The sequence below is a fragment of the Schistocerca nitens genome, chromosome 1 (genome assembly GCF_023898315.1).
Source record: "Schistocerca nitens isolate TAMUIC-IGC-003100 chromosome 1, iqSchNite1.1, whole genome shotgun sequence".
In the NCBI taxonomy this organism is placed as follows: Eukaryota; Metazoa; Arthropoda; class Insecta; order Orthoptera; family Acrididae; genus Schistocerca; species Schistocerca nitens.
In genome coordinates this window covers 224,446,850-224,471,174 of record NC_064614.1, presented here as the reverse complement: position 1 = coordinate 224,471,174, position 24,325 = coordinate 224,446,850, and the positions used below count along the sequence as shown (strand labels likewise).

Below are 24,325 nucleotides of genomic sequence, written 5' to 3'. Positions count from 1 at the left end.
TCCATAGTAGACATGGAAATTCATCAACTTTATTGGTGGAAACAGTAGCTGTGTGGCTAATCACACATGGTGACTCAAAAATATTGACAACAAGCCATTCTTAATTGGAGCATCACTGACCATACTATCCACTGGTCCTGAGCTGATGGTGCTGTGGATCTTGAATGAGAAGTGAGGCAAAGAGAAAAGCTGCAAAATGAATAAATACAAAGGTGGAAGGAAGAAAATCGTCTCGAGCCCAGAAACTGTCATCAAGTCCAGTGTCCTAACAGCAAAACCTGTCAAATACGGCGTGGCAGATATTATCCTGTTAGAGGAAGATACACTGCCAAGGCACATGTGGAAGAGAGCCTGCATTATAGATAAAAGACCCAGAAGAGACAGAATAGTGTGAACTTTAATTCCTCGGACACCTGATGGAAGAAATATTAGTTGGTTTGTGCTGCTGGTCATCCCACTTGAGATTGACAGGATGCTGAGGATGAAAATAAATACACTGTTATTGATCTCTATTATGTTGTATCTTTTACAAGAATTAGTAATACAGCTGTAAGAAAATAAACATGGTGTCTTGTCCATTAAATACACTGTATATAACACCATACTCATCTGGGTGAGATAGATCACAATATAGTCATAATGTTATGCTTTACATCTACATCTACATCTATGTGATTACTCTGCTATTCACAACAAAGTGCCTGGAAGAGGGTTGAATGAACGACCTTCAAACTGTTTCTCTACCGTTCCCCTCTCGAACGGCATGCGGGAAAAACGAGCACTTAAATTTTTCTGTGCGAACCCTGATTTCTCTTATTTTATCATCATGGTCATTTCTCCCTATGTAGATGGGTGCCAACAGAATGTTTTTGCGATCAGAGGAGAAAACTGGTGACTGAAATTTCATGAGAAGATCCCATCACAACGAAAAACGCCTTTGTTTTAATGATTGCCACTCCAATTCACGTATCATGACTGTGACACTATCTCCCCTAATTCATGATAATACAAAACGAGCTGCCCTTCTTTGTACTTTTTTGATGTCATCCATTAGTCCCACTTGATGTGGATCCCACACCGCACAGCAATACTCCAGAATAGGGCCGACAAGTGTGGTGTAAGCAGTCTCTTTAGTAGACCTGTTGCACCTTCTAAGTGTTCTGCCAATGAATCGCAGTCTTTGGTTTGCTCTACCCACAATATTATCTATGTGACTGTTCCAATTTAGGTTATTTGTAATTGTAATCCCTAAGTATTAAGTTGAATTTACAGCCTTCAGATTTGTGTGACTTATCGCGTAATCGAAATTTAGCTGATTTCTTTTGGTACTCATGTGAATAACTTCACACTTCTTCTTATTCAGGGTCAAGTGTCACTTTTCGCACCATATAGATATCTTATCTAAATCACTTTGCAAGTCGTTTTGATCATCTAATGACTTTACAAGACGGTAAATGACAGCATCATCTGCAAACAATCTAAGACGGCTACTCAGATTTTCTCCTATGTCATTAATATAGATTTGGAACAATAGAGGGCCTATAACACTTCCTTGGGGAACACCGGATATTACTTCTCTTTTACTTGATGACTTTCTATTACTATGAACTGTGACCTTTCTGACAGGAAACCATGAATCCAGTTGCACAACTGAGGCGATACTCCGTAGGCACGCAGTTTGGTTAGAAGACGCTTGTGAGGAACAGTGTTGAAAGCCTTCTGGAAATCTAAAAATATGGAATGAATTTGACATCCCCTGTCAACAGCACTTATTACTTCATGTGTATAAAGAGCTAGTTGTGTTTCACAAGAATGATGTGGATGTTCCCTCCATTCACAGGAATGAGGATACATAGCTGGCTGCAAAGGTGAAGTGATGTCAGTCCTACTGAGTGCACTTGGGATGATGTTGAACAGCATCTGGCCATCTTGAGTCTTTCTCTAACAACTTGCTGTGAATTCAGAGTGATATCTGTTCAAGTATGACCTTGCAATGTTTCTGGCATTGTGAGTGCAATGCATGTTGTAATGACGTGCCACTGTCATCATTGTGTGTGCTCTAATTCAGCAGCTCATTAGTGTAATTTATGGTGAATAATTCTCATAATCTAAAAGCAACAGTTTCTTCCATCAAAAAGTATGAGGGGGTAAAATGACCTTCACACACTTCAGTAGAACTAGTAATGGTTCTTGTGGTGATCTGCAGCTGGAATATTCCAAGAAGATAATGAATTATTATATATGACGGTAGTATCTGTTCCCGAAAGAACAGTTACCGTGGATGACCATGCAGCTTTGCTAGAAATGAAATGATAATTAAATGGACACCCTAGCTGCCAACAGGCGTTGATGTACTTCATTGGGGACATGTTGAAAATGTGTGCCCCGACCGGGACTCGAACCCGGGATCTCCTGCTTACATGGCAGACGCTCTATCCATCTGAACCACCGTGGGCACAGAGGATAGTGCGTCTGCAGGGACTTATCCCTTGCACGCTCCCCGTGAGATCCACATTCCCAACATGTCCACACCACTACATTCGTAGTGCGCCTAATAGATGTTTGCCCATCATACTCATTACTCGTGGCAGATTAATCTACCAAGTCCCGTACGAGTTCAGGCATAGCGTGTGCGTTCGCACAAGAAGGTCAATGGCCGGGAAGCCATATTTTAACTATGTATGACGGTAGTATCTGTTCCCGAAAGAACAGTTACCGTGGATGACCATGCAGCTTTGCTAGAAATGAAATGATAATTAAATGGACACCCTAGCTGCCAACAGGCATTGATGTACTTCATTGGGGACATGTTGAAAATGTGTGCCCCGACCAGAACTCGAACCCGGGATCTCCTGCTTACATGGCAGACGCTCTATCCATCTGAACCACCGCGGGCACAGAGGATAGTGCATCTGCAGGGACTTATCCCTTGCACACTCCCCATGAGATCCACATTCCTAACATGTAGATTAATCTGCCACGAGTAATGAGTATGATGGGCAAACATCTATTAGGCGCACTACGAATGTAGTGGTGTGGATATGTTGGGAATGTGGATCTCACGGGGAGCGTGCAAGGGATAAGTCCCTGCAGACGCACTATCCTCTGTGCCCACGGTGGTTCAGATGGATAGAGCGTCTGCCATGTAAGCAGGAGATCCCGGGTTCGAGTCCCGGTCGGGGCACACATTTTCAACATGTCCCCAATTAAGTACATCAACGCCTGTTGGCAGCTAGGGTGTCCATTTAATTATCATAATGAATTATTGTTCCACAACCATTGTTAGGATACTGGTTTGGGAGTTTTACTTGTGCACTTCAAAGAAGAATATGAAGCTTCAGTTTTGTACATTCATGCATTTCATTCATTCACACTTTGTGTTTCGTAAACCCCAACATGAAGAAGAACTGTAAGAGATGCAGTGTTAGGAATATGGAGTTCTATTAATGGCCTTGACATTCACTAAAAAGCAAAGTTCGCTTATATAATATATTGCAGTACTTTGAATGTCTTGCCATAAGATAGAATGATCTATTGAACATTCAGGGCTAAGATTAAAGACTTTAAAACTTACTATGCGAATACAAAAATCTGTTACCAGAGGCTAACTGGAGATCAGTTATTGTCTCAGGATGAAGAAAGTTACAGTGGTACATTATTTGCCAGGTAATGTGCAATATCAGATAACAAAACAACTTTTAAAAACAAGCCAAAAATACTTTGCTGTAGATTTACTTTTGGCATTCCTACTCTTCAAACTAATTTATGTGAGTTTTCTGTTGGGTTACATGTGATAAAACAACATACTACCATGAAAAACATAGTACGCATGGATTTTATTATTAATACAGAAAATTTCAAAACAGGTAAAGCACAACTGATTGACAGTAGCAAAAATTGGAGAATTCTACTGCAATTATAATTACCGGTATTATCACTGAAAAAAGACACACTAAAATGAAATCTTTATGACTGTCTTTGTAGGATTACATACCAGGAGCAGCTTCACGATCAAATCCATGATTGCTGGTGGCAACCAGAACAACTCCACTTACTGGATCAAGTGTGAGTGAGCTGTTGTGGAGACCAAGAATGTGAGTGTACCGAACTCTTCCAAATATTCCAGTGTCCACATCGCTAGCATGCACCTGCAAATTTTCAGATAATTGTTTCTTGGAGTAGAAACCAAGTAAAGCGGAAAGATGACTGACACATAATGAGGAGAAGGTGAATTCAGGTGTTAATAATTCATTTCACTTTAAGTTAAAGCAGTTTGGCTAAGTTAATTCACATTTTTGGGGGTGATTCCACCAGTAATACCATGACAGATTCTTTTGCTTATAACATTATAATAGAAATAATGCTCCATTTTCAGTGGCACTACTGACAGGGCATACATTTAAGAAAGTTAGCTGTTACAATTACAGTAAAATGAGGCCACTGTACAACTAACCTTCTTACTGTGCATTTGCACTGAGAACGTTTTATTTATTAAGCTACTCTTTCACAGTGTGGCAATTGTGTTTATTATGTAACAGTAAAATATTTTCTGTTGGAAACCTACAAAATCATTATACACTCCTGGAAATTGAAATAAGAACACCGTGAATTCATTGTCCCAGGAAGGGGAAACTTTATTGACACATTCCTGGGGTCAGATACATCACATGATCACACTGACAGAACCACAGGCACATAGACACAGGCAACAGAGCATGCACAATGTCGGCACTAGTACAGTGTATATCCACCTTTCGCAGCAATGCAGGCTGCTATTCTCCCATGGAGACGATCGTAGAGATGCTGGATGTAGTCCTGTGGAACAGCTTGCCATGCCATTTCCACCTGGCACCTCAGTTGGACCAGCGTTCGTGCTGGACGTGCAGACCGCGTGAGACGACGCTTCATCCAGTCCCAAACATGCTCAATGGGGGACAGATCCGGAGATCTTGCTGGCCAGGGTAGTTGACTTACACCTTTTAGAGCACGTTGGGTGGCACGGGATACATGCGGACGTGCATTGTCCTGTTGGAACAGCAAGTTCCCTTGCCGGTCTAGGAATGGTAGAACGATGGGTTCGATGACGGTTTGGATGTACCGTGCACTATTCAGTGTCCCCTCGACGATCACCAGTGGTGTACGGCCAGTGTAGGAGATCGCTCCCCACACCATGATGCCGGGTGTTGGCCCTGTGTGCCTCGGTCGTATGCAGTCCTGATTGTGGCGCTCACCTGCACGGCGCCAAACACGCATACGACCATCATTGGCACCAAGGCAGAAGCGACTCTCATCGCTGAAGACGACACGTCTCCATTCGTCCCTCCATTCACGCCTGTCGCGACACCACTGGAGGCGGGCTGCACGATGTTGGGGCGTGAGCGGAAGACGGCCTAACAGTGTGCGGGACCGTAGCCCAGCTTCATGGAGACGGTTGCGAATGGTCCTCGCCGATACCCCAGGAGCAACAGTGTCCCTAATTTGCTGGGAAGTGGCGGTGCGGTCCCCTACGGCACTGCGTAGGATCCTACGGTCTTGGCGTGCATCCGTGCGTCGCTGCTGTCCGGTCCCAGGTCGACGGGCATGTGCACCTTCCGCTGACCACTGGCGACAACATCGATGTACTGTGGAGACCTCACGCCCCACGTGTTGAGCAATTCGGCGGTACGTCCACCCGGCCTCCCGCATGCCCACTATACGCCCTCGCTCAAAGTCCGTCAACTGCACATACGGTTCACGTCCACGCTGTCGCGGCATGCTACCAGTGTTAAAGACTGCGATGGAGCTCCGTATGCCATGGCAAACCAGCTGACACTGACGGCGGCGGTGCACAAATGCTGCACAGCTAGCGCCATTCGACGGCCAACACCGCGGTTCCTGGTGTGTCCACTGTGCCGTGTGTGTGATCATTGCTTGTACAGCCCTCTCGCAGTGTCCGGAGCAAGTATGGTGGGTCTGACACACCGGTGTCAATGTGTTCTTTTTTCCATTTCCAGGAGTGTAAATTGAGTGATGTGATGTTGTAACACCCAAGTCCAACATCAAAAAGGAAGGTTATTAATGAAATACAACACTTCGAACTAAAAGCACATTTATTATGAATGCCAATTTACAGCCAGAACAGAACTTACCTCTAGGATGGAGAGTGCAGCTATTTATAGAAACACTGAATACTCTTGAACACTGGTGTTTTGTACAGATATAGAATATTCCAGAATATACAAACATAAAATATTACAAGAACATTCCAGAAATGATAAGTACTAAATAAGAAATAATTGCTGGTGTTAAGGTTTGAATGGGTGACCCACAGCAAGCCAACCAGTGAAGCCAACCACTACACCACACTGTATGCTCCAGAGCTCACTTCATTGCAATATATGCAGAAACAGCAACCACTGTTTCAGAGGTTCTCAATGGGGTAGCACCCTGATCTAGATCTTATCAATGGTTCTCTGTATACCTGTGCTGGCAGGCAGATCCTCATGTTCTGGTCATGTTGGTACATCCTCCTCGCTATGAATAGCATCAAATGTAGCCCCTTCTGTTGAAGCTTTGTGATCATTGAGTTGATCTTCAGTCTCCTTGAATCTCCTGTTGTCGATCTGTGCCTCTGGATTGCAGTAGAGCTTCATACATAGGACTTGGACAAATATCTGCATTTTCTCTTCTTGATGAAGGGTCATATATCTTGACATCACATACATCCAACAAATGACAAAAAGATGTAGCCCAAAGCAGACTTTAGTAGCTTTTCTAACAGTTCCACTTTTTGCACAGGTGTAAAAATCCATACCAAGCCTCATGGGCTGCATCTCACTGGCCTGTGCATGATGTTATAGCACTATCATCCACTTTCCTGAGAGTCTAGGGTCTACAGTGTGTGGTAGATAAGTAATGAGACTCAGTCTAGAAAAACAAATTTATTGATCCAATTTGTACAAAACGTTAATATTCTTCAAAGTACTCGCCTTGGGCGTCGACACAACGTTGCCAGCGCGTTTTCCAAGCTTCATAGGCCCCACTGTAGTCCGTTTGAGTTATCCCAGTTAGTGCCTTCATGACAGCACGTTGGATGTTCGGAATATCGTCGAAACGATGACCCTTCAGGCACCTTTTGACCTTCGGAAATAGGAAGAAATCAGGAGGACTCAAGTCAGGGCTGTATGGTGGCTGTGGCAAAACTTCAACTCCAATTCGGGTCAAGTAGGAGGTCACGAGGAACGCTGTGTGCGCCGGAGCGTTGTCGTGGTGGAGACGCCAGTGTTGAGCAAGGTCCTGTCGCTTCCGTTTGACGGCTCTGTGCAATCGCTGAAGGACTTCTTTGTAGAATTCGGCATTGACAGTCTTCCCCTGAGGGACAAACTCTTTGTGAATTAACCCCCGCTTGTCGAAAAACACAATCAGCATTGTCTTGATGCGGGACTTTGACATTCTTGCTTTCTTCGGCCGCGGGGATGCCGGTGTGTGCCACTCCGAGCTCTGGGCTTTCGTCTCCGGGTCGTACTGGAATGTCCACGATTCGTCGCCTGTTACTACGTTGTCTAAAAAGTGTGGATTATTTTCCAAATCATTCAACATCTCACAGCAAACGTCCACTCGTTGTTGCTTTTGTTCGGCGGTGAGCACTCGGGGAACCAATTTTGCGCAAACTTTCCTCATCATCAAATCTTGCGTAACAATTTGGTGAACCGTAAATTTATTCACGGAGACCTCATCGGCGATCATTTTGAGACTTAAACGACGGTCGGAGTCCAGGAGTTCTTTCACTTTGGCCACCGTTTCATCCACATGACTCGTTGAAGGGCGTCCAGATCGTTCCATGTCTTCAACGGATTCCCTCCCGTTTTTAAATTCATTAAACCACCGGAACACTTGAGCTCTTGATAGGCAGTCTTCTTTGTAGGCCTCCGTAATCATAGCAAAAGTTTCCGAAGCAGTTTTGCCCAAGCGAAAGCAAAATTTGATTGCATACCGCTGTTCTATCGAGCGATCCATCTTCAGCGTTTTCACAAGTGTCACGGGCACACAAACAACGTAATACGCGAAGCTCGACCCTCACTGCACCAGAGCTCCGACGCGACTGCGAACTGGTTCTATTGTTAGCTCAGATCCCCCACCACGTGAAGTACAGGTGGAGACCACCCTGCAAGCGACTGGGGCGCCGCGCGGCGGCCAGTCTCATTACTTATCTACCACACCCTGTATATGCAAGCTAAATGCCTTGATCCTTCAGTCCTTGTGATGAGGGGTTTCACATAGTCATCCTAAGTATTGCCCTGTTGAAACAAGAACAGTGTATCCATTATTTATGTTTCAGCCTCACTACCATCAAAGAGAAACAATGGTGTAAACCCTGTAGTGTCTTGTTTCACTGTGTTTTATGCAAATGTCATGGTCGGCATTATTGTACCCCAGTCACTCTGTTCATCATCTATGTGCATAGAGAGCATATATGCCAGCATTCTGTGAGACCATCTGTTTGTGGATGGTATGCAGTAGTCATTTGATAGCTGGTGTAACAATGTGAAATCTCTAACACCGGTCTCAACTGGAAGAATTTTCCGTGATAACAGTTCATCACACAGGATACTTTGCACTTCAAAACTGATGTCTTCTACAAGGAACTTTGCAATTTCTGGAGCTTTGGCAGTCACTGGCAGTCAATACAGCTTTGGTCACCACACACCAGGTGATATAGTCAGTGAAGACAATTATCCATCAATCCCCATTTGCTGACTTTGAGAACCTCCCCCAAGAGTTCAATTTCCATTTGATGGAATTGTGCTGCTAGTACCAAATGCCTTGGAGGTAACTGTGGTACTTGCTTCTGTAGTTGGCATTCCTTACAGTGGCTCACTTAGTGTTTAAGAAATTGGTAGAGATCTGGTTAGTGATACCTGTGTCTGATACTGTCTAGTGTCTTCACAAATCTCAAGTGACCAGATGTTGGAACATCTTGGAAAAAGCTTCAGGATAGCTGGCTGATAATGAGCTGCGATGACAATGAACCATCTGTTCAGCAGCAATGTCATTTAATGCAGCAATGCCTGAGATTTCATCCATGTTGTTGTGTTCTGACAAAGGATTCCTTGAAAGGCAGGTGGTGTTCTTTTGTTTGTGTCCACTTTTGTATACCACTACGACATCGTACTCCTGAAGCCTCAGCATCCACCTAGCATTCTTTAAGCTAGTCAGCCTGCATCGAGAATGGTGGTCTATTACAGTGGAGAAAGGTTTGCCAAATAAATACATCTGAAACATCTTGCAGGCCTAAAAAAATGCAAGAAACTCTTTCTCAGTTTTACAGAAGTTCATCATGGACTTGAAGAGTATCCTGGAAGCATAAGCTACCATCTTTTCCGCCACTTTCTGAATATGTAGTAGAGCTGTCCTATTCCAAAACTGCTAGCTTCAGTGTGATGTTCTGTGTCAGCATTCTCATTCTACATTACTAGAGCTGGAGAAGATGTTAGTGCCTCCTTAAGATCTTTTTTGTACTTCATTCAAGGAAAACTTAATATCTTCCTGCAGTAGTTCTTGCAAGGAACATGCCTTGGTACAGAAGTCCTTTATAAATCACTAGTGGTATGAAAACGTTCTGAGAAAACTTATGACATCATTAATGTGTTGAGGAATTGGTAAATATGTAACAGTTCTAATTTTCTCTGGATTGGGACAGACTCCACTGCCATTCACGAGGTGCCCCAAAATTTTTCTTTCTTGAGTACCAAAGAGGCACTTTTTCGGATTCGGGCAGAGGCCTGCAGTCTTAACACGCTTTGAAATGATTGTCAGTTGGCTTATATGACCTTCAAATGTCTTCAGAACAATGATAATGTGTTCCAGACAGCAAAGACATGTCCATTTAAGGTTTTGAAGCACATTGTCTGTCATACTTTTGAAGGTGGCTGGAGTGTTACACAGACAGAATAACTTTTAAAGTCATAGAGGCTGTCAGGAGTTATGAAGGCAATCTTCTGCCAGTGAGCCTTGTCAACATCATTTTTCCAGTAGCCTGTCTGCAAATCTCTCGTTGAGAAAAACTTTGCTCCTTTCAAACCATCTAGGGTGTTATCAGTGTGTAGACTGACACTAGTGGTTTTGAAATTGTACAGTTCTAGTACAGATTCAGTAAGAGGCTGAAAATGTCATAACTTGTGCTTCCAGGATACTCTCCGAGTCCAAGATGCACTACTGCATAACCGAGAAAGAGTTTCTTGCATTTTTTTTGGGCCATCAACATGTTCCAGATGTATTTATTTGGCAAACCATTCTCCACTGTAATGGACCACTATCTCTATGCTGGCTGACTAGCTTGAGGAATTCATCATGTCAATTGGTAAGGTGAGTGCTGAGGCTTCAGGAGTATGACATCATAGTGGTATATAAAAGTGGACCCAAACAAAAGGACACCAGCTGTCTTTCAAGGAATCTGTTGGCGGAACACAGCAGCAGGGTTGAAATCTCACTCATCATTGCATTAAATGATATTGCTGCTGAAAAGAGGTAAATGGTTCATTGTCACCCCAGCTCATTTATAGCCAGCTTTCCTGAAGCTTTTTCCATGATATTCCAACATCTGGTCACTTGAGATTTGTGAAGACACTAGACAGTATCAGACACAGGTATCACTAACCAGATCTCTACCAATTTCTTAAACACTAAGTGAGCCACTGTAAGGAATGCCAACTATGGAAGCATGTGCCACAATTACCTCTAAGGCAACTGGTACAGCAGCACCATTGCACTGAACTGGTAATGGATAGATATCTTTCCTCATGATTTTGTTCAGCCGTTGGTAGTTGATGCTGAAACAGCATGTGCCATCATTACTCCTCACAAAGATCACAGGAGAGGACCAAGAGCTCCCTGAAGCTTCAATAATGTCAACTTGCAGCACCTTCTCCATTTTGTACTAGACTGTTTGTTGTTCACGTGCTGAAACTCTATATGAGCACTGGCTAATTGCTGGATGATTGCCAGTGCTCTTGAGATGTTGAGCCATGTGCTGCTTGTTCTGTCTTTTTTCAACTCTGGGTTTGAAAGCATCTGAAAATTGATGCAGATTAGCTATCACTTGCTGATGTTCCTCAGTCAGGCCAGATTCTATTGGCAGTTTGATAGTAGCTTCCTCCCCTGTTAGGTCTGTATTGGTATAGATGGAGTCACGAACAATGGTGGTCAAGTTCAGGTCTGTTCTGCACATCTACATCACGCATTCTCCGACAGCCAATGAGCATTCAGAAGTGTTTGGAGCACTCTGCTATAAATTTCATAGCTAATGCGAGCATTAAACATGATTGTAGTGAGTTGTTTAGTGAATTTCTATTCCATTTCTTGTGAGTTGTCATCGCTGATGGTGGTGGTAAGTGAGCAATTCTGCATAAGCAAGCGAGAGACATAGTTTTCAGGATATATGCTTTCTTCAAGCAGAAAGTATGCGCATGCATGTACCCCATCTGTCACTTGGAATCGCCAACAATGCAACCCCTGTCTGTGCCTCAGAATGCGCGAACTGCCATCGTTTGTGGATCCAACTATAGTGGAGCATGATTCTTCTTTGATGAAACTAAGCTACCTGTACTGGAGTAGTTTGGCTGCCCCTATACATAACCCTTTAAGGGTGCATTGTGGCTACTCATGGCAGTTAGTGATCCAAGTTCTCCCTGACCATCTACAATGCTTATGATTGTCACTGGCATGTAGATTTCTTTGAGAGCCCAGTATATCTTTGCAGTCGACAGAAGCTTTACAGTTTAACTAAGCATCTCAACTGATGACTGCAACTTGTTTCACTGATGAAGGCGCAGTAAAAAAGTCTTCAACGGCAAATAACTACCCAGAGCATTCTTTGTTATTTTTGCTTGTTGGAACAGCTTTGTCAGTCTGGAGCTCTAATCTTCCACTGTCTATGACTGCTTGTGATGCCTGCAAAAAGTCCCATCTGAGTATAACATTATGATTACATTCTGTTGAAACAACAGATTTGAAGGGCTGTGTTTTGTCATTGACAGTTATTCTTTCAATGCATGTTCTTGTCAGCTGTACCTATTTCCCATTTGCGATTCTCAGTACAATCAATTCCTCTTCTATTACTGACGATTGACGATAATAAACATCTGACATTACAAGAAAGGAAGCCCCCTTGTGTGTGTGTGTGTGTGTGTGTGTGTGTGTGTGTGTGTGTGTGTGTGTGTGTGTTTACTGAACTGGGGATCTATAAACGACATAGAGACCCCCCACCCCCCCAGGAACATGTCATACCAGACAAGTGTAACCCCAAATGTTTGCGTGGTAAGTGGTAGGGTAATTATGGTGTATGCGTATGTGGAGACAGTGTTTGTGCAGCAATCACTGACATAGTATAATTGAGGTGGAATAAGAGGAACCAGCCTACATTCACCGAGGCAGATTGAAAACCATCTTAAAAACCATCCACAGACTGGCCAGCACACCAGACCTCAACACTAATCCGCTGGGTGGATTTATACCAGGGACTGGCATGCCTTCCTCCTTGGGCAGCAGTGCATTAGACCAGCTAGCCAGGTGGGCTAAGCCCCCTGAGTCAGATAGCATCTCGACTGGTTGGCTATCGATGATATTTTTGGATGTTTTGGTTACTATCATCATGGAATATTTGCATTTGTGGTGGCCTCAGCTCTGTAAATGGTCACTGCACTTAGTGTTCCTGAAGTAGATGGTTAGGCGAGAGGCTAGTACCTCTATAGGTTGATGTGGAATGGCTACATCATGCTGTGGAGTAACCTGGTCCAGGGTATGATAACTGGGTTCATCCTAAAGGCTGATTATAACTGTCTGTGGTTGACTGCCATGAATGAGACTTTTGGGATGTGTGACATTTTGCATTGTAACAGTCATAAAACACTCATCTTCTCTCTCTGCGGTAGCAGGCAACATGTCCATGGCTTTCACAGTGAAAAAATATTGTCATGTTTTTCTCCATCCTCCAAATGTCTGTTTTTCTGTGTGACAGTGTACTTAGCAGAGGAGTTGGATGTACCTGCACTGATTGAATGCTTAGTTGTCATTTGACAATTGCAGTGTAAGTCGAAGTTGGCCAAGCTGTTGCTTCATGACACATTCGACTAGTAGCAGAGATTGGTGCCAAAATCGATACAACACTTCTTCAACATTTTCTATTACCTCCTGGTACCTGGTATTGACATTCATGGTTGCTATCTCTTGTGTACTGAATTCAACATTTCTGGTTGACTCTTCTTTATGTTGCATTTCCTTGATTCTCTGGCATCACTTGATGAATTCTTTGTTTCTCTGACACCCTTTACCAGAACTTGCCACATGTCTTCTTGAACTCCCTTCATTAAGCGTGAGATGTTGTCAGCCTATGTCATGTTAGGACTCATGATGTGGCATAGGCCCAAAACTTTCTGTGCGTGTGACTGTGTCGTCTCCACATGAAGTTGGTCCCTCTACTCCAATTGTTCTTTTGCTAAGTGGACTTGCATCTGATTGTTGCCAAATATTTTCTTCAGTTTGGCCTGAATTTGTCCCCAATATTATGCTTCTTTTCATTTTTCTGGAACCGCAGTTGGGTTGTGCCACCCAACTAAAAGTAAACATTTGTCAAATACATCATATCATCCCACTTGGTGTGTTTTGTGACTTGTTGAATCCTTTCAGCAATTTCAGTGTCTCCTGAAACCACTGATGGATGCCTGATGTGAAACTGACGTACTGCTATTTTGGAATCCATCTACTTCCTGAATATATGGATCTTAAGAATGATGTGCTGTTTGTATTCCGGTTCCTGTCTGCGAAGGTGATGGCTTTTATGTTGCCTAATTGGAACCATGGTGATATACGAGGGTTATTCAGAAAGTAGGGAACATTTTGGCATTAAAAAAAACACTAAGTACAAGAAATACATTTTATTATATATTATATACTACTTTTCCACATAGACACCAAACACATTGAGGCAATTATAGCGGTGGACAAGCTTTGGACCTTCATCGTAAAATTCTGCTGCCTGAGACTTCAGCCAGTGAGTCACGCCTGCATGGAGTTCCATGTCATCATCAAAGTGCTGCATTGCAAGCCAGTTCTTCATCTTGGGAAACAAGTGGAAGTTGCTTGGTGCAAGATCAGGGCTGTAGGGCGGATGAGGGAAAATTTCCCATTTGAATGAATTAAGGAGTTCTTTAGTACGGTTTGCCATGTGAGGTCGGGCATTGTCACGCAAAAACAAAATTTTGGATGTCAGCTTTCCTCGGTGTTTGTTTTGAACTTGTGGAAAAGAAAGCAAAAGCTCAGTTACTGTGAAGCTACAGTTTTTACAAATCGTTTCATCAACTTTAGCGACAAGATCATCAGTCACAATGCTTGGGCGTCCACTCTTCCCTTCAGCATGAACATTGGTTTGGCCATTCATAAACCAAATGCACCATTTCCAGATGGAAAATTCATTCATTATATTGTTTCCATACACTTCACACTCATTCATTATATTGTTTCCATACACTTCACACAGTTCACAATAAATTTCTATACTTTTAGGTTTTTTGACAACAAAAACCATATCACAGACCGCACCTCGCAACTGGGGATTTTCGATTGCAGTGCACATTTCAAATTCGAATATTGAAAACACCAGACATGCAGAGACATTCCCACTGTCACAGATGAATGCGGACTGAGCTGCCGAGCATGGACATATCAAAATATGCAATTGGCGCATGCCTAGTGGCATCAGGCAGAAATGTTCCCTACTTTCTGAACAGCCCTTGTAGATTTCTTAAAGAATCCAGTACCTCTACAAACATTGTCACATCATAACCACAAAATATAAAAGCAGGGCGATCAATGAAATACAACACTAAGAACTGAAAGCATGTTTATTATGAACACCGTCGTATAGCCACAGCAGAACTGATTGCCTGACTGGAGAGTGTAGCTACTTATACAAACCTCAAATGTTCCAGAATGCTGGTAATTTATACATATATTGGCCATATATACTTCTTAACAATGCACTCTTTTGTGACTTCTGAAATTTTCTCGGCATATTTCCTCTTTCAGTAATTTTCGGATTTGCAACTGGATCCCATCAACATTCTGCCATGATATTTTCGCCCAGAGACATCTGGCCATCCTCAGGTGAGTAGACGAAGTACTGAAGAGGCCTGATGCAGTCATGATATTTATAACGAATTCCACAAATGTGAATTGTACTGGTGTTTAAACTCTTTACATGAGAATATCAAGTTTACTACAGAGATTGAGAAAGATGGGACTTTACCATTTCTAGACATGTTAGTATGCCATAAGAATGATGGGTCTTTGGGACATTCGGTGTACAGAAAAACCACACATACAGATCTATATCTTCAGGCGTCCAGCTGTCATCACCCCGCACAAACCGCCAGTGTTCTTAGTACGTAAATTCATCGGGCGCATGTAATTTCAGATGCTGATAGCCTTCATGAAGTATTAGTGCATCTGGAGAAGGTTTTTAAAGATATTGGCTATACTTCACGTCAAATACGGAAGGCCATGCACAATTATAATAACAAGAATCAGTACTCTGAGGAGACTGATGATGACTATAAATCAACTGCATTCCTTCCATACACTGAGAACATGTTTTCTAAAATAGGCAGATTGCTTATGAAGAATAATATTAATGTCATCTTCCGTCCACCAGCAAAGAGCAGGGCCTTAGTTGGATCCGTTAAAGACAATTTACAATTGAGGAAGGTGGGTGTTTATAAAATTCCTTATGAGTGTGGCTCTGCATATATAGGTCAGATGACACGAACGGTCCAGGAATGCTGTGTAGAACATGAAAGACACACCCATCTGTGGCAACCTTTGAAACTAGCAGTGGCAGAACATTGCAATTCCATGGGACATTCCTTGGAAGACAATAATAACAAAATTTTAGCACTGGTTTCCAGCTTCTGGGACTCTGTAATTAAAGAATCCATGGAAATACGGCTTGCTGATAATTTAATGAATCATGATAATGGCTTTCAGTTTGATAGAAACTGGAATCCTATTATTAAAATTATGCAGTCACAATGGAATCAACATGTTCAGTTGATACTCAGTAATTAGTTTGTTCTTACTTCACCACTGAGGGCAGCACACGCAACTTGGCTGCCTTACGCATGTCACCTCCTAACACATGTGCCATAAATCGCCAGTAGGATTTGCATGCACGGAATTCACTATAAATACCATGACTGCATCACATCTCTTCAGTATTTTGTCTACTCACCTGAGGATGGCCGGACATCTCTGGGCTGAAGTATCATGGCAGAATGTTGATGGGATCTGGCTGCAAACCAGAAAATTACTGGAAAAAAATTTGCTCTTTTGTTTGCTCCTTTGCTCTCCAGCAGATGAACAGAAACCCCATTTCTTATTGATCCTTTCTAAAGCTGTTCAATTTCTACCAGGTCTCTCACAGTAATTGGAATCTGCCAACCTTCTTTGTAGGATCTTGAACCATGTGAGCACTTTTGGGTGGATATTCATTCCAGTGTTGTGACCACTTGGATACTGATACTTTCCAAATCAACCCAGGGTGGCCTTGATGATGTCAGATGAGTTTTTGGTGGATCTTGTAGGGCATCTTCCAAGAGATAAGTAAATAAACATGATTAAGACTGTTTTTCCTAATACAAAGTTAATTTTATACCAATCGCTGTTACTCTACAACCATGTTGTCCAAACAATAGTAGCTAGGACAGGTAACCACTAAATGGGCATAGGTCTAGCAGTCAGATAACTCCCATGGCTTCATTGAGCTGCATATCAATTTGTTGTGTGGTGCGGTCTTCCCATGGAGGGGAACAATATTCACAAGCTGAGAACACAAGAATGATTGCAGCAGAGCGTATCATTTTGGCATCTGCACCGTAAGTCAATCTTGTAAAGCAGATTCACTCTTAACACAAGTTGCTTATGTGACTTGATGCACTGTTGCTTGAATGTCAATAACCAATCTAGTGCAATTCCAAGATATTTTGGACTGTAGTTATTGTGCAGTACTTTGATTCTGTCAAAAGTCACATGTAGCTTCCTTTGGGCATCTTTATTATTTAGATCAAAAGCAGTAACCTCAGTTTTATTTGCATTAGACATCTTCAAGTGTCCTGATTGGAAAGGGAGAGTGGGGAACAACAATTCTAAATTGTTATTCAGTTTGCTGTGCTATTAACACATAGCAAACAGAATTTATTCCAGAAATGTTCTCTGGTGCGTCTTTCAGATTCTAGCCTCACCCACTCCACCTAACGTAACCACTCACCCGACTCAACCTGCAGAACTGCAATCCCGGTGTTGTTTATTCAGTCAGCACAATGTATCTGCACAGGTGTGTGTGTGTGTGTGTGTGTGTGTGTGTGTGTGTGTGTGTGTGTGTGTGTGTGTGTACCCTCCCATATGTATGTAAGTGTATGTGTACCACAGCTCAAAGAAGGATTTGTCTGAAAGCTAGTGAAGTTGTTTATGCACCTATTGATGACTCAACAACTTTATTATAAAGTGAGTTGTTACCTTCACATTTTGCCACAATTTTCAGTACCATGTACAAGCGCAGTTTGAAAAGGTCACAGAATATCCAGCAGATGTTAGCACTAGCACAAAGAGGTTCTCATGTAATAATAGGTCATCCTGTATGAGTAAACATTCACATCTGTGTGTAGAGATCTGTGCTGTGAATGTCTGTTGTTGTTCCTATGTAATGATTTGTGAAGATGGAAAAGATCAAGATTTGAGCAGTGGTTAAGTACTTCATAAAGAAAGGCATGAAGGCAAAGAAAATTCATACCAATTTTCAGAACACAGTGGAGGACTTTGCAACTTCATATTCAACTGTTGTCAAGTGGACAAATGAGTTTAAAATTAGTTGGGACAGCTCAAATGATTATCTGCATAGTGATAGACCAAGATGTGCCAAAACCCCAGAAATTATTACAAAAGTTCATAAAATAGCCATGAAGGATCACCAGTTGGAAGTGTGAGAAACTGATGAAGGTGTAAGGACACCATCTGAATAGGCATATGACATTTTAACAGTGGAATTGGATACGAGAAAATTATCTGCTAGATGGATGTTGTGTCTCTTAACGCAAGATCAGAAACACATCAAAACGTAAACTACTGAATGAATTTTCACTCTGTTGTGGAGTGTGCACTGATATGAAATTTCCTGGCAGGTTGAAACTATGTGCTGGACCAGGACTCTAATGTGGGACATTTGCCTTTAACTTGCAGGTGCTCTATCAACTGAGCTGCCTGAGCACAACTCACGGCACATCCTCACAACCTTATCTCCACCAATACCTCATCCCCTACCTTCCAAACTTCACAGAAGTTCTTCTGGATAACTTGCTGGACTAGCACTCCTGAAAGAAAAAGGAGTGCTTGTCCCACAAATTATGCAGGAGAACTTCTGTGAAGTTCAGAAGGTTGGAGATGAGGCACTGATGGAAGTGAAGCTGTGAGGACAGGTTGTGAGTCATGCTTAATTAGCTCAGCTGGTAGAGTACTTGCCTGTGAAAGGCAAAGGTCACAGGTTTGAATCCTGGTCTGGTAAGCAGTTTTAATCTGCCCGGAAGTTTCAGAATGGAAATGTCCAATCAATGTTTGGCCTATTTTCAGAGCAACCAATAAGAGTATTTGTGACAGTTGTGACCACAGGTAATACATGGGTCCACTACTATACCCCAGAGACAAAACAACAGTCACTGCAGTGGATATATGTTGATTCACCATCACCAAATAAAGCAAAGGCAATACGTTGGCCATAAAGGTCATGGTGACAGTTTTCTGGGATACAAAAGGAATTCTGGTGGTAAACCATATTCCAACTTGTAAAACAATTATGGGACAATACTACACTAACCTCCTGAATCAACTACAGAGAAAGATATGTGAAAAAATGCCAGGTTTGGCAATGAAGAAAGCTATCTTTTATTAGGATAGTGTGGGCTCACACACAAGTGTCATGGACATGGCAAAAATATATGAACTAAGATACAAATTGTTATTGGAGAAGTCCTATTTGCATGATTTGACTTCATCAGACTTCCCTCTCTTCACCAAGCTCAAAATTTTCCCTAGTAGACAAAGATACTCTTTAAATAAAGAACTAACAGGCCTGGAGAAATTTAATTTTTTGGATTAAATGTGTACACAGAGAATGCATTGAAAAATAAAAAAAGTTGCTATGGTCAGTCATTTCTTTGTATTCCAGTCTGAGAACTTTTCAAGCTACCCTTGTACATCCAGATAAAGCTGAATGTAATCACCTGGAGATGAGTGTAAGTCTAGAACAGGTCATGATTTACACAAACCTCCATCAGCTAGCTTGCTAGTAGCTACCTGGTAGCTAATTTTCTTCAACAGTACCCCTTAGTAATATTAACAAACCTATTACTGCCTTAATATTTATATGGCTAGATTGTTATTTATTGTAGACTAAAAATAGGTCTGTTTGTAAGTGGCATTGTTGCTTGTCATGCAGCTAATAGAAATTTTCAATTAAGAAAGTGTAATAATTTGTTGAAAGAGTGGCTGCTATGGTGTTTTTTGATTATTTTGTGAATTTGTAAGAATTATCAGTTTCTTGCTGTAAGTTATATAAGAGATTGTTAATTGTGTCTGAGAACAGAAATACAGGGAGACAAAGTACACATGAAAATTATCTCTTACTGTATTTTTGCAAACAAACTGAAGCTTAATTTTATAGTACAAAAGAAAAAAAATTAAGAAGTTAGTCTACTAGGAAGTGGGTGGTGAGAATTCCAAGACCTCTGAGGAGTCTTCTTTAAAATAACTGGTTCTCTACTCTAGACAGAATTCTCACTGCTCACTTTCCTGAATAAATGTTCTGTCTTTATTAGCCACATTGTCTAAGAAAATAAATAAGATAACAGAGAGTAAAAGTATGCAGAACAACCTAATACCCTCATGTTCAATTTAATGCAGTTAGACAGACTTCAACATGGAAAACATGCTGAATTGGACTTTTTGATTAGTTTAGTCATGTGTTAACTTCATTTTGGCTTGTGAAAGTAATGTTATATGGGTTATCATTGTTATTTGTTTGAAATTTTGATGTATCACAGTACTAAAAATTAAACAGTGTGCTGTAAACCATGCCTGCTCAGCTATCATCTGGCCAGTGTCTGTGTGGTTGAGTTGTAGTGTCACTAATAATTGCACCTGAAACTGAGACCTCTTCCACCTGACCAATGACAGGTAAATTATCAAATCAAATGCAACTGGCAATTAGTACACATTTAAGATTTGTGTAAATAATTTTTAATAGTGTTGTATCTTATTTCATGAAGATGACACATGTATTTGTTATGTTTCATGGGATGTGCGGGCCACACAACAACAACATAGATGACTCTTCCTGTTTTATGGGAAGACAGTGCTAACTTTTATCTAACAGTCAGCATTGAGAAGAAGATCTGTAATTCATTGTCATAAAAGACTGCACTGATTGTTCAGTTGCACAATAGCACTGTGTTGAATACAGTTGTACTGTGTTGAAAAATTATATGTGCTTATGTGATGAATTGTTGGTGAAATAACTAAGCTTCATCAAGAGGCCCAAATCACCTATTTTTACTTGATTTTTTTATAGTTTTTATTTTTCCATGTGGGAGTTCATGATAACAAGGGTCAGATTTTTTTCATTTATCAGAATAAAGATTCTGCATAACTCTAATATCTGCATTAGATAGACCTTGCCTTTGCCAGTAAACAAACACACGAATGTGGCCTGTGTAAAGTGGTTATTTGTTCCACTTCCTAGAGGGCTGTCCTTGATAATATAATTTATGGAACACGATGCCTGAATGCATTAATAAAGTTGGAGTGAAATGTACCTCTCTATTTAACAAATTTCACAGCATATCAAGACATGATTCATCAACTTTGAAAAACAGTCTGCATTGACGCAGTTGTAGGGAGTGAGCTATTACAGTGGTAGTAAGCCACTGATAGGGATGACACACTCATATCAGGAGAATACTTTTCATTAAACAGAGTAATAGTACAGAGTGTCGAGTCAACTGCCTTCTCTAGCATGCACCCCAGTCATGTTACACTGTCCCAAAGAGCTTCCACACTGCTTGTGTTAAAGATGTTGAGCTGCTCTAGGACAATTGTTCCCACAGAGTCCCCTGCCAGGAGTGGGGAGCACTGTGGTGTGAGGCAACCAGCCTGTGTCAACAGGTGCACGAGCACCAGAGTGTCACTGTTTACAGGTGCGCCTGATTGGCCAGGCTATGTGTGACATCTGCAGATGACCGACCATTTCTCATGTAGTGTGCGGAAGCATAAATGACCAATCACTTTATGGCTGGCTAATGCCCATGATTGGGTTATTTCTCACAGAGGAAGAAGTAGTGTAGCAGATGCTGTAAACATGGTAGGGGGCGAAGTGTTGTGGTGGGCATCTGGTGCAGCAGTACTATAGACCAGAGAAGTGAGAGGGTTGGTTGGCTTATGTGGAGATGCGGCAGCATCACTTAGCCCTTGTGGCAGCTGAAGTGTTGTGTTATGTATACGAGGTGGGACAATAAAGTAATGAGACTGATGTTAAAAAAATGTTGCTTACTGTTTTAGTCAAGTTTAGTGTTGTCTAGTTCAAAGTAGTTCCCTTCTGATTGCACACACTTTTTCCAGTGCTTCTGCCATTGATGGTAACATTTCTGGAACTCATCTTCTGTAATATTCTCCAACACCCTCGTCACAGCTTTTTGGACATCTTGTGTTGTTTGAAAATGGTATCCCTTGACTGCCGTTTTGACTCTTGGAAATAGGTAAAAGTCGCATGGAGCGATATCTGGTGAATAAGATGGCTGTGGTAGTTCTGAAATTTGTTTTAACACTAAAAATTGCTGTACTGACAGAGCAGTATGGGATGGCGCATTATGGTGATGCAGAATCCAATTATCAGCAATGTTGGCACATACACAAAGAACTCTTTTATGAAGTCTTTCTAAAATTTCTTTGTAGTAATATTGGTTAACTGTTTGTCTGGGAGGCACCCACTCTTTATGAACAGTTCCCTTGGAATCAAAGAAGCACACAAGCATGCATTTCACTTTTGACTTTGACATGTGAGCTTTTTTTTTGTCTAGGTGATCTCTTTGAGCACCATTGCAAACTTTGGCGTTTTGTCTCTGCATTGTACTGAAAAAACCAACTTTCATCACCATTGATAACACGGCTCAACAATTTTGGATTGATTTCCATTTGTTCTAACAGATCAGCTGCCACATTTTTCCGTGTTTCTCGCTATTGTGGTGTGAGATTTTTGGGGACCATTTTTGCACATATCTTTCTCATACCAAGATCTTCAGTTATTATTAGACAAACCATTTCTTGATTGATGTTCAGTTCTTCTGCAATCATTTTCATGGATAATCTTCAATCAGATCATATGAGTTCATGCACCCTGGCCAAGCTGACACCGTCTGGTAGGTTGATGGCAGTCCACTGCGGTCTTCACCTTCAACATTTATTCTGCCTTCACTAAACATTTTATGCCAATGAAAAACTTGAGCTCTTGACATAACCTCCTCTGCAAAAGCCTTCTGAAGCTTACAATAAGCTGTCATCACGTTTTTACTCAATTTAACCCAAAAAGAAATGGCATACCCTTGCGCAACATTATGCGGTTTCATTTCCATGATGAGAGACACAAACACATGTTAACTTATTACAGTACAACTCACGACTGAGCAGCTGCATTGCTGCATGGACTAAAAGCAGCTTATAGACCAAGGTCAAAGATACTGTGCTTACACAAGTCTGCAGGGTTGCCACATCTTGCAAAGAAAATCAGTCTCATTACTTTATTGTCGCACCTCATAGTCCAGTAGGAGAATCTCAGATTTAATGTAATACACCAGAATTTTGGTAGTCTTAAAAACAAGCACAATGAGCTGCATATTATTACATGTCTTGATGAACCTGATATTTTAGTCATAACTGAACACTGGTACACAGAAGACCTAATTAGCATTAGTCAACCACACTCTATGAAATTTTGTTCTGCCTTTAGTAGGAAAAACAAGGCTGGGGGTGATGTAGCAATCTTCACTGTTAAAGCAAGTAATTTCAGTGTTATTGATGTAAGTACATTATGCATAGAAGGAAGCACAGAATTTTCTGCAATAAATCTAAAATGGAGTGGAGAAAATATAGCAATTATTAGTGTGTATAGGCCACCTGGGGCATGCACAGATACATTTTTCAAAAATCCATCTGACTTGCTGATATATATAGACAGTACATTTTCTAAGTTAAGTGCCCATGTAAAGTTAGTTAGTTAGTTACGTGTTCCATTGATCAATAGCACGGAAAACCGTTAAGATGTGGAACGTGTCAAATTTACAAGAAATGTGCACAGGAAACAAGTTTTTTTTTCTTTTTTCTTTTCTTTTTGTTTACGTTATAGTGTTATACCTACATATTTCTATTATCTATCCCATTCCCTTAAATGGCACAAAATGCATATTTTATATCTCCAGATTTATTTACTCATATTCAAGAATTCATCTATGGTATAGAAGGAGTTGTCAAGGAGGTATGATTTCAATTTGTTTTTGAAACTATTACTGCTGTCTGTCAGACATTTTATTTCATCTGGTGATTTACAAAAAGGTTTATAGCAGCATTTTTTACCCCTTTCTGTGCCAAAGATAGGTTAAGTAAATGATAGTGTAGGTCTTTCTTTTTTCTGGTATTGTAATCATGAATGTTGCTGTTGATTTTAAACTGGTCCATGTTGTTGAGAAAAAATTTCATTACTGAGTAAACGTACTGTGAAGCAGTTGTAAGAATTCCTAACCTTTCAAACAGATGCCTACAAGATGAGTGACTATGAACCCCACACATTATTCTAACTACTTTCTTTTGAGCAGTGAATACCTTTTGCCTAAGTGTTGAGTTGCCCCAGAATATTATTCAGTATGACATCAGAGAGTGGAAGTATGCAAAATATGTTAGCTTACTAATTTCTACATCCTCCAAATTGGCAATTATTCTGATTGCAAAAGTTGCTGAACCTAGTCGCTTTAGGAGATCCAAGATATGAATTTTCCAATTAAGATTCTCGTCTATATGTACACCCAAAAACTTAGTACGCTCTACCCTGGCTACTGACTTCTTTTGATGTGTTATGTTTATTGAAGGAATTATACTTTTTGCAGCAGAAAATTGGATGTACTGTGTTTTTTCGAAGTTCAGAGCAAGTCCATTCACAGAAAACCAATTGATAACTTTTCCAAAGACCTTATTTGTATCATTT

At 41.2% G+C, this 24,325-nt stretch overlaps 1 protein-coding gene across 1 annotated transcript in view; it reads right to left on the bottom strand.

The window, feature by feature from the left end:
- LOC126238244 (cadherin-86C-like) overlaps nucleotides 1-24,325 on the bottom strand; it is a 333,139-nt gene that overhangs the window by 79,900 nt on the left and 228,914 nt on the right. The window contains exon 12 of the mRNA XM_049947781.1: nucleotides 3,995-4,148. Within this exon, the coding sequence (XP_049803738.1) occupies nucleotides 3,995-4,148 (154 nt within the window). The remainder of the gene's footprint in view (nucleotides 1-3,994; nucleotides 4,149-24,325) is intronic.